Below are 15301 nucleotides of genomic sequence, written 5' to 3'. Positions count from 1 at the left end.
ACAGTATTTCCTGGCAAGAGAACTTCAAATGACATGAAGGGAAAGAAGAGAAATAGGAACTGTCCTTCAAAGTGAGCAAGACGATGAACTTCAGAGGGGAAAATAATGCACTTTATTTTCCCCCCAACCCAGTCCCCAGATCTGTTCCAGGCTCACTTATTACCCCTTAGTGCCCTCCTTTCTTCCTATCAGGCAGTCCCCACCATATTCTACCCTCGCTTTTTCTACAAAGTGCATGTATTAGCCCAACTCACATCTGTATTCCGCTTGATGGTGGGATCTCAACAAAAATCAGAGCAGGGGCAGGCGCAGAGGGAAAGGTCACAGGACTGCTCACTGTGTTTGGGATTCTTACCCACCAGCGTGCACTTGGGTCACGGCTGTGCAACCTAGTGTCAACGTTTGCGGAGCAGTCCGCATCGCTAGTGTCTGTTTCTGTGTTCTTAGCTTGAAAATTGCCTGCCTGTGGGCTGAAAGTGCTCCCAATTTTAGCATTTGTTTTGAGCCCACATCTGCCTACTCGTCTTGAAAGCAAAGCTGTTTGCATGGAACTTGATTGAAAGTGAACATGCCAGAAGGAAATGCTTCTTTCCCCCACCCTGCTGGCACGGATTCTTCTCTCTGTAGCTGCCTGTTTGCTTACAGTGTTATTCTTTGCTTTCCTGCTCTTTCAGGGCATATTCGGAGCCTGACCATCTCTCTCACTGGGAAGTTTTTTGGGTTCAGTATAGCTGACTAAATGATTTTTTCATTTGCCTCAGAGGAGTGAATGGTTGAATCAGACCAAGGACACGTATTTGATATTCTGCTTGCTCTTGCAAAACAGATGCCTTCCATTACTGAATTTTGAGGGAGTTATTTAGAAAATAATAAAACTCACAGCTAAGCACTGATTTTTTTGTCTGTATCCTGCATCATTGCCAGCTTTACTGTAATTATGTCATTCAGGGAAAGAGCCTAAGCATTTCCCTTCCCTGGCCCCTTTCTGTTTCAAAAGAACAGAACTGTGGCCGTATTTCCAAAGAAGTAAATCACATGCAAGAAGTCGTTAGGGATTTTAGAAGGGTTTATTGAGTGAAATCTTGAATGGAATGGCAGAGGGAGCTGAGTTGAGAACAGTCCTGCTGATGGGGGGGGGGGGGGGATGATGTGAAGTTAGTGGAGGTGACACAGCTCTTAGTGGTTACTGAAAAGCCCAAGGAAGCAGAAATACAGAAGTTGCTGGAAATTTTTGAAATTTTTGTAGTGCTTTTCCATGAAAGAACATCCACAAAGTTGTAGTTTTACCTGGTTAATTAGCCAGTGGGAGGGATACAGAAACCTCATCAGTAATAGCCTAATGTGACCCTAGAATGATGTACCTTTTATTCAGAGGATCTTAGCTGCAGTGAAAAGGCTCAAATGATCTTTAACTCTCCCCACAGTTCATTCTAAAAATTTCCACTTGCCTCCTGTTGACTACTAGCTTTAGATTGGGGGTATCCAATGGAACTTTCTGGGGGGACGGAGATGCTCTATATCTATGTCGTCCAGTACTGTAGCCACCAGCCACGTGTGGTACTGAGCACTTAGAGTATGGCTGGTGCAAGTAAGGAGCTGAAGTAGTAATGTAACTTCAGTTAATTTTGATTTAAATTTACCCAGACACACTTAGCTAGTGCTAACATATTGGACAGTGCAGCTCTCAATCCTTAGGAGTCCCCAGAGCTTCTTGGGAGCCACATTGGTAGAGATTCAAATTTTAGTTGGCTTAAGGGGGCAACCCAAGCAAAGAATTAGATGAAGTCCCAATTTTGATCCCAGTGTGATACACAATCTGGAAAAGTCCCTCTTCCCCCACTCTTCTGGAAGGCAGGGAACCCACAAGATATCCCCCATTTTTTAACGTTTACTTTTATTTATTTATTTATTTAATTTTATTTTGAGAGAGAGAGAGAGGGAGAGAGCAGAGAGAGGGGGAGACAGAGGATCCCAAACATGCTCTTCACTAACAGTGGGGCTTGAACTTACAAACTGAGAGATCATGACCTGAGCTGAAGTCAGACACTTAACCCACTGAGCCTCCCAGGTGTCCTTCCCCTGGTCTTTTTAACATCCGCTGTTGTGTTGGATGGAAAGGACTGGGTAGGGTCAGCCAGGTTCAGCAGGGTCAGCAAGACAGGGATAGAGAAGACACTGCATTTAGATTTAGTGACATTAGCACTCTGCCAGGAGGAATGACTTGATTTCATATTAAAGCCCTTTTAAAATGTAGACTAATCCAAAAGGCTGTTCTCCATAACGAACCCTTTGTGTTTCTGTGCATAACCCTGACAAGGAGGTGTGGAATTCATGGCCTTCTTGTTAACATTCATGCTATTTTCAAGCAGCTGTCCTAGAGTCTGCACCAGTGGACCGAGCAGGAGTGGAAAGCTCCCCGGTGGCGGACAGCTCAGAACTTTCACCTTGCCGGTCACCCTCAACTCCTCAGCACCTCCGCTATCGTCAGCCTGTAGGTGAGCTCAGAAAGGGGGTGTGGAAATATAAAAGTGAAAGATGGTTTCTAGCTTCTAACTTTTTCTTTCGCCTTACTGTTTCACTCCCAAAATATTTTTTTAGTCTCAGTTATGAAAATTCATTGGAAGCAAACAATGTCAGTGTCAAGTAGTGGAGTAATAGATGATTAGAGAATATGTCATTAGTATAACTAATACTGACTTGACCCCATTATGGCATTGCACTGTGTCTGGAGTAACATGAATCAAGAGGCTTGTCCTTAGGTGATAGCTAGTTGAAGAGTCTCCATGCTGGTTTTATCAAAATGTTCCCAGAGCCCTGATACCTTGTCATAAATCCCAGTGTACTCTATATTAAATAGGCTCACCTGGGGCACCACAATGCGTGGGGGACCTTATTAAGGTCCAGTTGCATGGGACCCTAATTATCATTATTATTCACGTGGTAGAACCTGGTATATTTTCTATAGTTACGAAAATTATAAAGCGTCTCCCATAATTTGTTTTAGAACATACCAAATGTCCTCTAATTGGAAGACAAACTGTCAGACCAAAAGGTAGAAATCTTTTCTCTCTCCATTGTTTAAATAAAAAATTCACAAAATAGTTGATTTTTGAAATGTTTTGCAGTGGCTTGCCATTAGGGTATGCATTCAAATAATGTTTTCCTATTAAGAGTTACAAACTTTACACACGTTTTAAACCTTAGAAATACTTAAAAACAAATTAAGTATATGTTAATCCTTACATTTTTCTTTACTAATAAAAGAAAACAACAGTTGTTTTTGAAATGCTTCCTTCTTTCTCCTCAAGTCAGTTATTTCAAGCTGGAAGAGAAAACAATTTAGTTATGGAACAAGATTCACCCCAAGTAATCCAAGTAAAATGTAGACATTTTTTGACTTTCATACTTCTGCATATGCTCCAAATGGCCATTTCGGATACCAGAAGGATACCAGCCCTTGGGGAGTGGACTGATTTCAGACTTCTGATCAATCACGGGTTACCCTGGCATTTGAGTGGTTCTGGTAAATGAAGGTGGCAAGCAAGACTTCCCTGGTCTACTATGGAGTTAGCCAAATCTCTTTACTACTCTTAGAGCTTTGGTCAGTCCAGGCCTTGGCAACTTTATTGCTACATGGGACAGACCCCCTTTTGAGTTCATGGTAACCTGGAAGAGTTTGGGGTCAAAGCCCATGGAAGCAAAATTCTACCAAGGCAAGAGATAAATGCTCTTCACCTGGTCACTATTATCAGGGCTCTATTTTGTAGTCCCTTTTTATATATTTATTTTTGTATATAAGGTTTTGTAATTTATATAAGCAGTATTTGTAAATCCTATCTTGAATTAAACTGTCTTTTCTTTCTTCTCTGATATGACTAAATTTCACAGACATAGGACCATAGGAAGGAAGCTGAAATCTGTGATAAAATAGAAGATCCAAATAGGGACAGTATCACACATTTTCTTAGTGTGTAGCTGAAATTTTGCCTGTTCATCTGTCCTCTTGCCACCTTACTCTACAAATATTTAAAGTCTACTGCTAAAGGAGTGGGTAGAGCTGTTCTTTCTCCTTGGCTGTATTAAGCAGCTCTTTTCTTCTCTTATTTATTTATTTTAAGCATGGGTACATCACTTTAGGGACAAACTAATAAAAACCCTTCAAGTCAGAATCACAGTGAACTCTTTTCACTAAAAGCCTGAATGAGGAAGGACAGTGAGGTTGGCATGAGCATTATCAGATCCTGTGTGTAAAATATCTAAGGAGGGAAGGGACTGCAAACAGGTGCTCAGAGCATCCTTTGGTTTGAGAATTCATCCTAACTTTACAGGTGTTTTGAGAAGAAAACTCTATTGGTAATATGATGTAGGACATTTTTAAAAAATATTTTTATATTGAGCTATAATTCACATACCACAAAGTTCACCCTTTTAAAGTATACAGTAAAGTGGTTTTTATTTATCCACAAGATGGGGATGGCCATCACCACTGTCTCGCCCCAGAGCATTTGTATCACCCCAAAAAGAAACCCTGTACCCAGTAGCAGTCTCTCCCCACTCCCATCTCCCCCTAACCTCTGGCAACCACTAATCTACTTTCTGTCTCTATGGATTTACCTATTCCAAACATTTCGTATGGATAGAATCATAGAAGACATGACTTTTTGTGATTGACTTCTTTCACTTAGCGTAACGTTTTCATGGACCATTCATGTTGTAATATGCATCAGAACTTCATTCCTTTTTGTAGCCTGGTAATATTCCCTTGTATTGATATAGCACATTTGGTTTATCCATTTGATGGTTGATGGACATTTGGGTATTTGTACTTTTGGGCTTTTAAGAAAATGCTGCTGGGGATATTCATGTATAAGTTTTTGTTTGGATATGTTTTCACTTCTCTTGGGTATATATCTAGAGTGGAATTACCGACGTAAAATCTTGTTATTTTCCTATTAACAAGGACAGTACAGAGCATTTGGCCCAAGGCTTCATCCAGTGCAGGAATGAAAATGAGAATTTTTATTATTGAATATGATCTATCTGCCTCACCATGCCATTTCCATTCTTTTAAATAATCAGGACAGACGGCTGACAACTCTCACTGCTCGGTTTCGCCTGCTTCTGCTTTTGCAATTGCCACAGCGGCTGCAGGACACGGGAGTCCACCAGGTGAGTAGGGGCGAGCAGCCAGGTACACACTCACAGCAATGTATATTATTAAATCACTGGTCTTTGGCTGCCAGTGTGTTGGTGATACACTGGGCAGCTCATCGAGAATGCAGATTCCCAGCTCCCATTCTCAGTGCATCAGACTGTCTTTTATGTATTTATTATTTGTTTATTTACTTATTTTTAACTTTCTTGTTTGTAGTTGACACACAATGTTATACTAGTTTCAGGTGTACAACCTAGCGATTCAACATCTATACGTTATGCTGTGCTCACCATAAGTGTAGCTACCATATTATTGACTGTATTCCCTATGCTATGCCTTTTATTCTCATGACTTACTTATTTCATAGCCGAAGCTTCAAATCTCCCTCTCCCCTTCGCCCACAGAGTATCTTGTAAATAAGCACCGTCGGGGCGCCTGGGTGGCTCAGTCGGTTGGGCGTCCGACTTCGGCTCAGGTCATGATCTCGTGGTCCATGGGTTTGAGCCCTGCGTCGGGCTCTGTGCTGACAGCTCAGAGCCTGGAGCCTGCTTCGGATTCTGTGTCTCCCTCTCTCTCTGCTCCTCCCCTGTTCACGCTCTGTCTCTCTCTGTCTCAAAAATAAATAAACGTTAAAAAAAGTTAAAGAAAAATAAATAAATAAGCACTGTCAGGTGAGTCTCACACAGGTGGTGTGGGGGGATACTATAAAGAACTTCTGTATCACAGAAGGATGTGTTATTTCTCCCATGTTGTTTTCTGGAGTTCTCTAACCTTTTTAGCCAAATTACCAGGCACAAGTGTTTCCTTTTTAATTGTGCACAATGCTAAAAGCATATGCAAGGTGGGAGGGAAGGCTTGTGGAGGGAAGGAAGATGGAGGGGCTATTGCTTTAGCTGACTCATAATTCACTTCCAGTAGCTTTACGATGCTTTCTGAATTCTCTTGGTTAATTTTCCAGGTAATGAAGTAGTACTTAAAATGAAGGCACAGTATTTTAATAGATGAAAATTATAATTCATTATCTCTGTCTTCTTCTCTCATGTGCAAGAAGGACATTATGTTAAAACAAATCTTTATGTGGTTTCAACAGCCTTGTTGCTGTATCTTCATCTGAACTAACCCCGTGGGTTCTAATCATCATGCTTTGTAGAACCATGAGTGAGGGTGTATTTTGTTAATTAGCCATTGTTCACCTACCCCAAAAGAGTCCATTTCTAAAGCCTATGAACCTGTATTCAACAATAGTAACTAGTAGGTACTATCTGTGTGACTTCTTTCTAAATTGAAAAACAGAGAGAGATGTTCTATAATGAACATGAAGTGTGTGTGTGTGTGTATATATGTATATATATATAATACATTATAAATATAATACATTATATATATATAATACATTATATATATATAATACATTATATATATATAATGGAAATCTTTGCAGATTAACCACATTCTGCCTCCAATATTTTGCCACACATGCTGCATTTGATGTGGTATGGAAAATTAGGGTGTTTTTTGCTCTGTTCTCAAAACTTTCTCCCAAAAGTCCCATCAACATAACACGAGACAGCCTGTAATGGTAATAGCACTGATGTCTTGTCAATCCAGTTGACTTCTGTTGTTGACTCCATTCTGTAATAATGAACATTTTTTGGTGAAGTTATAAAGGAATCTTCATTATGCTCTCAGCAGAATTGCTTATCAACTGTGATTCGTTGAGACCTTCTCTTCTGTCTTTCATTATCACAAGCTAGTCTATCTTTGGAAAGAGCCTTCTCATAGGTTTCATAATTTAAATATGGTTCATGAAGGAAAATAGTTTTTGTGTTAATTTACAATGACCCTATTTCCGCATTTGCTGGAGGCTGGGTAGGGGAAGGTTTTTCTTTTTCACCTGGTGTTGCAGCAAAAGTTCTAATGAGCTTTCAAGAATGGCTTTCTGACTTTGACTTGTCTGTGCGTAGTGGGCCAGAGTGTAAAGTGACCAAAACAACAAAGTCTTCCTCACCATTTGAACGCTGCTGTTTCTGCTGCCCTTCTTCTTACTTCTCCCCTGGAACTGAACTAGCTTTAGGAAGAAAACTCTCTTCAGTGAGCCAGCTGAGGAGGGATGGATGGTGACTGACCACAGCCAGTGTGGCTAAGGGCAGGGTAGCCTGACCCTGAGTGAGCAAACTGCTTTTTTTATTATGGTGCTGCTGATGTTGCCTGTAATGTGATGGTGCCCCATAATTTAATTTTAGAAGTAAAGGAATTAAAGATTGGATTTGGCACTGTCTGTGGCCCTACTGTAAGGGTAGCACGTTGCACATGGGTCAGTTGCAATGGCTAATGGTGAAGAAGAAAGGGGGTTTCTTCTGGAATGGAGGCCAGTATATTCCTGGGGCTCAGCCATTCCATGGATCCCCGTAGGGGATTCCTGGAGAACTCGACAGAAGGGCTGGTTGCACAGGTGGCTGGGGAAGGTGGACTGGGAGCAGAAACAGGGAGGTGTGAAGGCAAAAATCTAGACTTACTGACAAGCCAGGGAGAGTATTAACTGCCCTGTGAAGGGCTAGACCCAGATGTTCAGGTGTTCACGGGAAGGGAGTGCTAGATAGTGGTTAACTCCCAAACCAGACTTTGTGCCCACCCTCTGATTCAGGAATCGCCATCCCAGATTCACTCTAGAACCTAAGGAGTCACCAAGGCAAGCAGAAGGAGAGGTTGTGTAAGTAAGTGAACACTGTGCTTGCATCAGCCTTTACAGGCTCCTGTCTGCTTGTATACTATAATGTGGGCCCACCTGATGGTGCAGGTCTGCTGTGTCCCAGCCCATGGTAGGAAACAAGGTTCCGCCCAGTTAGGCCATGTGGTCTGCAGATTGGGCTTCCATGTTTCAGGCTGTCTTCAGGCTCCCTCCTTCTTTAATCCTCTCCCACGTTCACACCCCCATCCCTACCCCCAACTCTGGGTTAGACCTGCCAATTAATGATTATGTTTTCAAATATTCACTCCAGGCATTTGCAGATTAAGCTGTTTCTCTTTAATTATTGCTTGGAAGGTTTTGCTGCTTCATTACAAGAAATTTCAAATTTAGCAAGAAAGTGGACAAAAATTTTTCTTTGTAAAGACACCAGACAAGCTGCACATGCTTGGCCCTAAAGGCAAAGAAAGATAATTTTATTTGTGGAAGATGGTCTGGGATCCACTCCCTGGGGTCTGAGCCTGCCTAATTTCCACATACAATGGGAAAAGCATGGATTTTACCCGCTGCTTTATTTTAGTACCTAGAGCCCTACCCTCTCCAAAGATAGATAAGTCTCTCCTTCCGTGTCATACCCTCTTTGCTTCTATTGGAGGTTCCTCATTGGAGATGAATGGCCCATTCTGTGGGCATGATTGCAACCCTAAATCAATCCTTGTTAACTTCATATTATGAAGACTTAACAGCTTATTTAGCGCTTGCCTTCTGATTGGCAGCCAAGTTACATTGGGCCCACTTATGGCAGGATCTAGAATTTGGGGGCCTAACACTTATACAATTTATCTCAAGGAAAAGAATATAAAATCACAAGTACCAACCTTTAGGGCACCTCCCAGGGCTTTGGAAGAAAGCTCAGAAGCTTAAGCGTCATCGGCTTCCTGGTAAATCTGCTTATGAGTCCGCTCCAGGTCATTCTTGGAATTACAGCAGTTATAGGAAATTTTGCTCATTGGGGAGAGGGAATTGGGGGTAGGGGACCAGTCATCCTCAGTCAGTCAAATAAGTGCCCTGTCCTGGAGTGGAGCTTTAACTTTGTACAAGATCAAGACAAAGGGCAATCGACAAGGTCTTGTGTGCCACTACGCTGGTTGCAATATGTATTTTAAGCATCTGCTCAAATTTAGAAGCTCTGCAATAAAGTAGAAACTAAACTGTGTGCATTTCAGATGGATGCTGATACAGGGAATCTGCAGGTGCAGTTTGGATATAGTGAAGATATGAATAGAAATGCAAATCCAATGAATACACATATCAAGGCACGTCACTGTACTTACTACACACCTGAAGCTCTAGGGTTAATTATAGAGTTTATGAAATGATCTCAAATAGCATATGGAAGTGTGAGGTGGGTTCTTTTTATGAGACTAGAAGTAATGGCAGTGGAGTTACCACAAGCAACTCTTGATTATCCATGAGCAGATTATATGTTTTACCATTCTATGCAAGTCAAGGTAAATTAACAAAATAGAGGAATGGTTGAATGTACTTAGAGAAAAATTAATGGCACAGTTACAATTGCTTAGGGAAATAGTGAGTTCTTTACTGGTGATTACTTGGTGCTTGTAAAGTAGATTATTCATAATCTGTTTTCTCTTCTGTCAGACCACTCAAGCCGGTGTAGTCGATAGTAGATAGTAGCAGGGAACTGCTGGAGTGTAGGAGGTGTGTTTGTTCCTTCTCTGGTTACAGCATTCCCAATTTATTTCACCGAAGCTCTGACCCCTGTAGACTATGCTATTTTCTCCTTATTTTTTAAATGTTTATGTATTAGTTTTTGAGAGAGAGCACGACCAAGGGAGAGGCAGAGAGAGAGGGGGACAGGGGATCCGAAGCGGGCCTTGTGCTGATAGCAGAGAGCCCCCACGTGGGGCTCGAACTCACAAATTGGGAGATCATGACCCTAGCTGAGATCAAGAGTTAGACGCTTAACCTACTGAGCCACTCAGGTGCCCCCGTTATTTTCTCCTTAGATAAGACAGGAAGTGGGAGGGATACTCTTCCCCAAGCTGGGTAAGGCTTAGACAGTCTTTTTCCCTGGAGAGTAGATCTTTGTTACAGAGAAGGCTTTGGGCATATTTCACAACGGTGCTCTTCTCTCTTAACCTGCAAGAGCCAGAAGTAGTATGCGGGCCCCTCAGAATGTAGTCCCCAGCAGTTCTACTCTTAGGCTGGTCCACATTCAGCCTCTAGCCGTTGAGCAAAATGACCATTTGCTGTTGCTGCCAGTTCATGGCTTTAGCGACTTCTACACCAGATAAGCAGATATCAGCGATATCTCTCGGGATGTACCTGTCCCTCCAGATTTGAGAGTGGTCATTTGTCCTACAGCCTCAATTTTCTGATGTGGCCAAGAAAAGTCATTGATTTTCAGTTTTTCCAGCTTTTCTTCTTGTAAGGGCAGGTGTGTTAGCTTCTAAGTTCTTTACATGTCAGAGCTGAAATTGAAAGTCTCACTTGAAATTTTTATAGTGATTCTATTGATTCTGTAGGTCAATTTAGGGAGAATTGTCAATCTTAACAATATTTAGTCTTTTAATCTATAAATATGGAATGTCTTTTTATTTATTTAGATCTGTTCTCATTTCAGCATTGTTTTTTAATTTTTCAGCATATGTCTTGCATTTGTTTTGTTGCATTTATTCCTAAATATAAATGACTCTTTTTTTGTTTGTTAGTACCCCCCCCCCCCTGCCCTGCCCCATAGGAGGTATCGTAGTTTGGGACATATTTTCCATTGTTTTGTGTTTTTCCAAAATATTTTAAAAAACATTTTTTCATTATTTCACCAAAGATAGATAGCTGTTTGAAGTTTAGGGGTTAGAATGTATCTAATTTATATTTTTAAGTAAAACATTATTATCACTATTATTAATGAAAAGTAAAGAGCTTTGGCAAACCAAATTTAAATTAACCGTGATTCCAAGTCTTATTATTTTTTTTTTAATTTTTTTTTCAACGTTTTTATTTATTTTGGGGACAGAGAGAGACAGAGCATGAACAGGGGAGGGGCAGAGAGAGAGGGAGACACAGAATCGGAAACAGGCTCCAGGCTCCGAGCCATCAGCCCAGAGCCTGACGCGGGGCTCGAACTCACGGACCGCGAGATCATGACCTGGCTGAAGTCGGACGCCCAACCGACTGCGCCACCCAGGCGCCCCCAAGTCTTATTTTTAAACACACACACTGCAATGAGAGTTTTGAAACTGTGAAGTTACATCTTTAACTGTACCAGGCTGAAGAGCAGCTAGGAAGGCTCCTGTCAGGTGGTCACTGCATTCTTTTCCTGGAAAGATGCCCTACAGTAAGCTAGGTCACATGGAACACCTCCTCTGCTCATCATATGTCTTTGATACTCTTTCAAGCAGACCCAGATTCTGATTCCAGCTGGCCTGGGCACCCTCTTTCCTGACTGTGTCGCATTGCCAAGTTCACACTCTTTGTCCTGCCCTTTCCCGGGCTCCATGCAGACCATTCTCCTCTATTACTGTCTCTCCACTGCACAAGTACAATACGGTTGATTGTGCTTGTTCTCTTCTTTAATTCACTCACATTGCTTAATTGCCACTTGATTGCATTATGGTTTCATCCATTTTAGGGCCAGGCAGGTAACGGAAGGACGGGCTGGAGAGCTGATGCCATGCGTAGGGGGGACAGCCACCGCTCAACTCCCCCCGATTTTGCCATGAGAGTACACAGACTAGGGCTGTCATATCTGTTTTCTTTCTTAAAGAAAAGCCAGAAATCTGGATATTTATGTGAAATCTGTTTTTAAACACTAGAAGTGAATTCATACTTTAAAAATACTGTCCAGGTCAAACAAAGTACTTCTGAAGACCATATTTGGCTGTGAACCACCAGTGTGTGACCTCAGATTTCCTGTAATCACTTACATCTGGAGTGTAGATTGACGGAGATAAGATTTCCTGAGACATGTCTACATACTAGCAATGGATTCCTGATCTTCTTAAGGACCCTCTCCCTGACCGTTTCCTATTCCTTTGGCCCAGCTGCTCTACAGGAAGTCCATCTCTTCTCCTCCACTTGACCACTTTGGCTTTTACTGGGTAATCTTATCTCGAAGATCTGAAGGATGCCTCATCATCACCCCCTCACCATAGAAGTAATAGCAGGTACCATTTTTCTCCATCTAGTTTTATAGATTTTAAAGTAAGTGTGAGACCCAGCGTGGTAGAGGGCTTGGCCCTGGTACTTGCACTTACTGAGAATGAGGCTCATTCAGATCTGTTCACTGTCAAGTTCCAGCTTTCCTTGTCCTTATGGTTCCTCTAATCCCACATCACATCTCCTTCAGAAAGAACAAGATCTTGGGAAACTCGAATTAATTAATGTTGTTACTGACTCTCCCTCCTGTCTTTGTCTGCAACACACCTGTTTCATCTGCCCACTGATAGGTGTGCTTGGCCCTCACCTGACAGGTTCAGCAGCTGGTGACTCCAGACAGATGAGCTCTGGTGACATTAGTCATCCATGGGTCAATTCTGACTTGGCCAGCCGTGGGCATTGAGGATCTGTGATTTCCTTCACAGAACTGCAGAAGCGAGGGCCTTAGTACAGTGATAGCATCTGGTCAGGGGAAGCGTTTATCTCTGAATTGAGAAGTGGATTAAATTTTCCGGAGGATGTTGATTACCATGAATTAAGCGAATGTCACATACATACCCTGCTATCTGTAGCCTGGTTCAGGATTTGTGAGAACACTCAGCTCTGTTTAAGTAGCTTATCTATTTATTGAGTGATCTTATAAGAAAGGCACAGGATGTGGGCTTTTTCCAGTGTCTGTTTTACAAGCTAAAACTGTAAATGCAGGCAGAAATCACAAATTGATTTCCTGTTTCTAACTCAGAAAGCTAATATCATGTAGATATTTCATTGCAGTGATTCTCAATGGGATGTGGGTAGGGTGGAATGAGAACAGTTAGGGACTTCTTTAAAATACCTTTATCCCCCTGAGGATTCTGATCGGCTTCCTCCCAGAGGCAGGCACTCCAAAACAGATATTGATGGAAATGTGCTGCAATGTGAATTGTGTGAAAACTGAAATAAGGCTAAGAATAACTGCTCTACTATTTGCCATCCTTGGAAAGACTGTGATCACTTTCTTGATCTGATTCTCAGTCTCCCAGTGTCCTGTGTCCTGGTAATCAGGGCATCGAAGGAAACAGGCTGTCTATCTAACCCAAGTTAGCAACGGCGTTCAGAAATCTAAGGTCAGGATGCTGGCTGCATATAGTGTTTCTCATTTGGGGCTCTCCCCATCTTTTCATTTTCTGTGCAACACACCTTGTCAAAGTTCTTATTTATCTCCTCCTTTCCCTATTGTCCAATTGTCTTTTTTCTTTGGTATGTTCTCATCTCTTGGAGTTCTGCACTATTTCAAGGAGGTATGTCCTATTGCCAAGGCTGGCTAAATACTTTGTAGGGGCCAGTGCAATAAGAAAGTGCTGGTCCCCTTGTTTAAAAAACTATAAAGAATTTTAAGACAGTGATAGTTAAGCATTAAACCAAGTGTGGGCCCTTCTAAGCTTAGGGCACAATGCATTCCAGGTTTCAAACCATGAAGCCAGCCAGGCTTGCATCCTGTAGGCTTGTCAGGAGTCTGATAGAATCTTAATGCTCAGGATATGCCCTTTAGTGCATTTCCAGGGTTATATTCTGGTTCTGTAGAGCTTCTCCACAGTGAAAAAGATACTAATAGTAAAGCAATCCTGTTTGTTTTGAAGGTGAAAAATCTTAGGCTGGAGGAGACTAATTAGAAAGAGAAAAAAAAAAACTCTAAACCCAGGACTCCTGAATCTTTGAAGATTACAGATTAAAAAAAATTAATATACACTACAGTACTTTTAATAATGAGAGAATGTAATCTCTGATGAGTCAGAAATAATTTCACTAATGATGACTCAGTGATCATAAAACAAAAATAATCCTCATATAAAACTAAAACATTTCCTGGCTTCCTGGACTTTTTGCTTTTTTTTTTTTTAACTTTTGTAATAAATGCAAGAAGGCAAATAATCAGTAATAGGCATGTCAACACTACAAAAAATTGGAAATCATGACTCTGTAAAGTTAAGAGTAGTAGTCCCAACAATATGTAATGAAAAATGAAAATTTTCAGTGAACTTTCCTTTTTTTAATGTTTATTTATATTTTTTGAGAGAGAGACAGAGAGAGAGAAAGAGCGTGAGTGAGTGAGGGGTGAAGAGAGAGGGAGACACAGAATCTGAAGCAGCCTCCAACTCATGCAGGGCTTGAACTCCCAGACTTCAGGATCATGATCTGAGCCAAAGTCACATGCTTAACCGAACAAGCCACCCAGGTGCCCCAGTGAATTTTCTACTGGGAGAAATAAGCAGTGATACTACTGTGGTTATGTAATATTGCATCAGCTCCATACATTAAGAAGGATGAGATAAGCTTTTAGTTACAACTTTTTTCAAAGTAGTATATCAGAGATTAATTGTGGCAGTAGAAGTAACATATAGAAATGTCTGCTTGTGCACAGTTAATGGTGCAAGTCAGCACAGGTGAACCGAATCTTAAAGCTTCTAAAGTCTATGGTAAGAGAGGAATGGGCTTTTCATCTACCAGGAATATCCCCTGAGAGCACAGGTCCTGCACGTGTCCTAACCTTATGCAGCCCAAAGTGTCTGGTTCAGGTTGTTTCTCTTACCAGCATTTGTGGCCTCGAGCCTTACAATTGGTGGGAAGACCTGAAGAAGCAACTTGTTAGCATGTAATTAGTCTGTTTTATTGATTGTGAATCATTGTAATTGTGAATGGCTTTTGCAGAGCGTCTCCCAGAGTCATACCCACATCTTGTAAACCCCTGTCTTATGCTGCCCTCTTGGGCATTTCTATATACAAATTGAGTCAACATGACAGTAACAGCAACAATAAGGTTACATCATTCTATAGGGTATATATACGAAGCACTATTTTAAGCTTTACGGATATTAACTATATGTGAAATAGTTACTGGCATTATATTTTCTTGTCAATGGAGGAAAATAAGATACAGAGAGTTAAGCAAATTATCTAAGGTCACGTAGGTATTAAGTGACTGCTTTGAATCCTGTCATCTGGGGAATGAACAGAGGATGTACAGCACCAATTATCAATCCCAACCTCTGCCTTGAGTATATAGAGCAGGGCTGGAACTTCATTCTTTGGGTTTCTCCAGTGCCACCATTTTGTTTGGAGAAGGACATGAATATTTCTGTTGAGTGGTCTGGTGGTTTTAAAAATATGCCCCCCAGTTCTTTCAATACTGCTTCCTTCAAGAGGTGGAGTTTAATTTCTTCAACTTTTTATGTGGGTAGCACTCAGTCACTTGCTTTTAACAAATAAAATTAAGCAGAAGTGATCATGTTTGAATTTGA

General features: G+C 41.3%; 1 protein-coding gene across 5 annotated transcripts in view; it reads left to right on the top strand.

Annotated features, from left to right (window-relative positions):
- The window catches only part of RASGRF2 (Ras protein specific guanine nucleotide releasing factor 2), a 241544-nt gene that overhangs the window by 140539 nt on the left and 85704 nt on the right, over window positions 1-15301 (top strand). For all 5 annotated transcript variants that reach the window (XM_040449627.1, XM_040449618.1, XM_040449610.1 and 2 more), the window contains exons 16-17: window positions 2370-2495; window positions 5080-5169. In XM_040449627.1, coding sequence (XP_040305561.1) covers window positions 2370-2495; window positions 5080-5169 — 216 coding nt within the window. The remainder of the gene's footprint in view (window positions 1-2369; window positions 2496-5079; window positions 5170-15301) is intronic.

The sequence above is a fragment of the Herpailurus yagouaroundi genome, unplaced genomic scaffold, assembly GCF_014898765.1.
Source record: "Herpailurus yagouaroundi ecotype Mexico unplaced genomic scaffold, PumYag 29, whole genome shotgun sequence".
NCBI classification, from domain to species: domain Eukaryota; kingdom Metazoa; phylum Chordata; class Mammalia; order Carnivora; family Felidae; genus Herpailurus; species Herpailurus yagouaroundi.
Note: the sequence above shows the minus strand (reverse complement) of the source record. Positions and strands in the feature narration are given on the sequence as shown.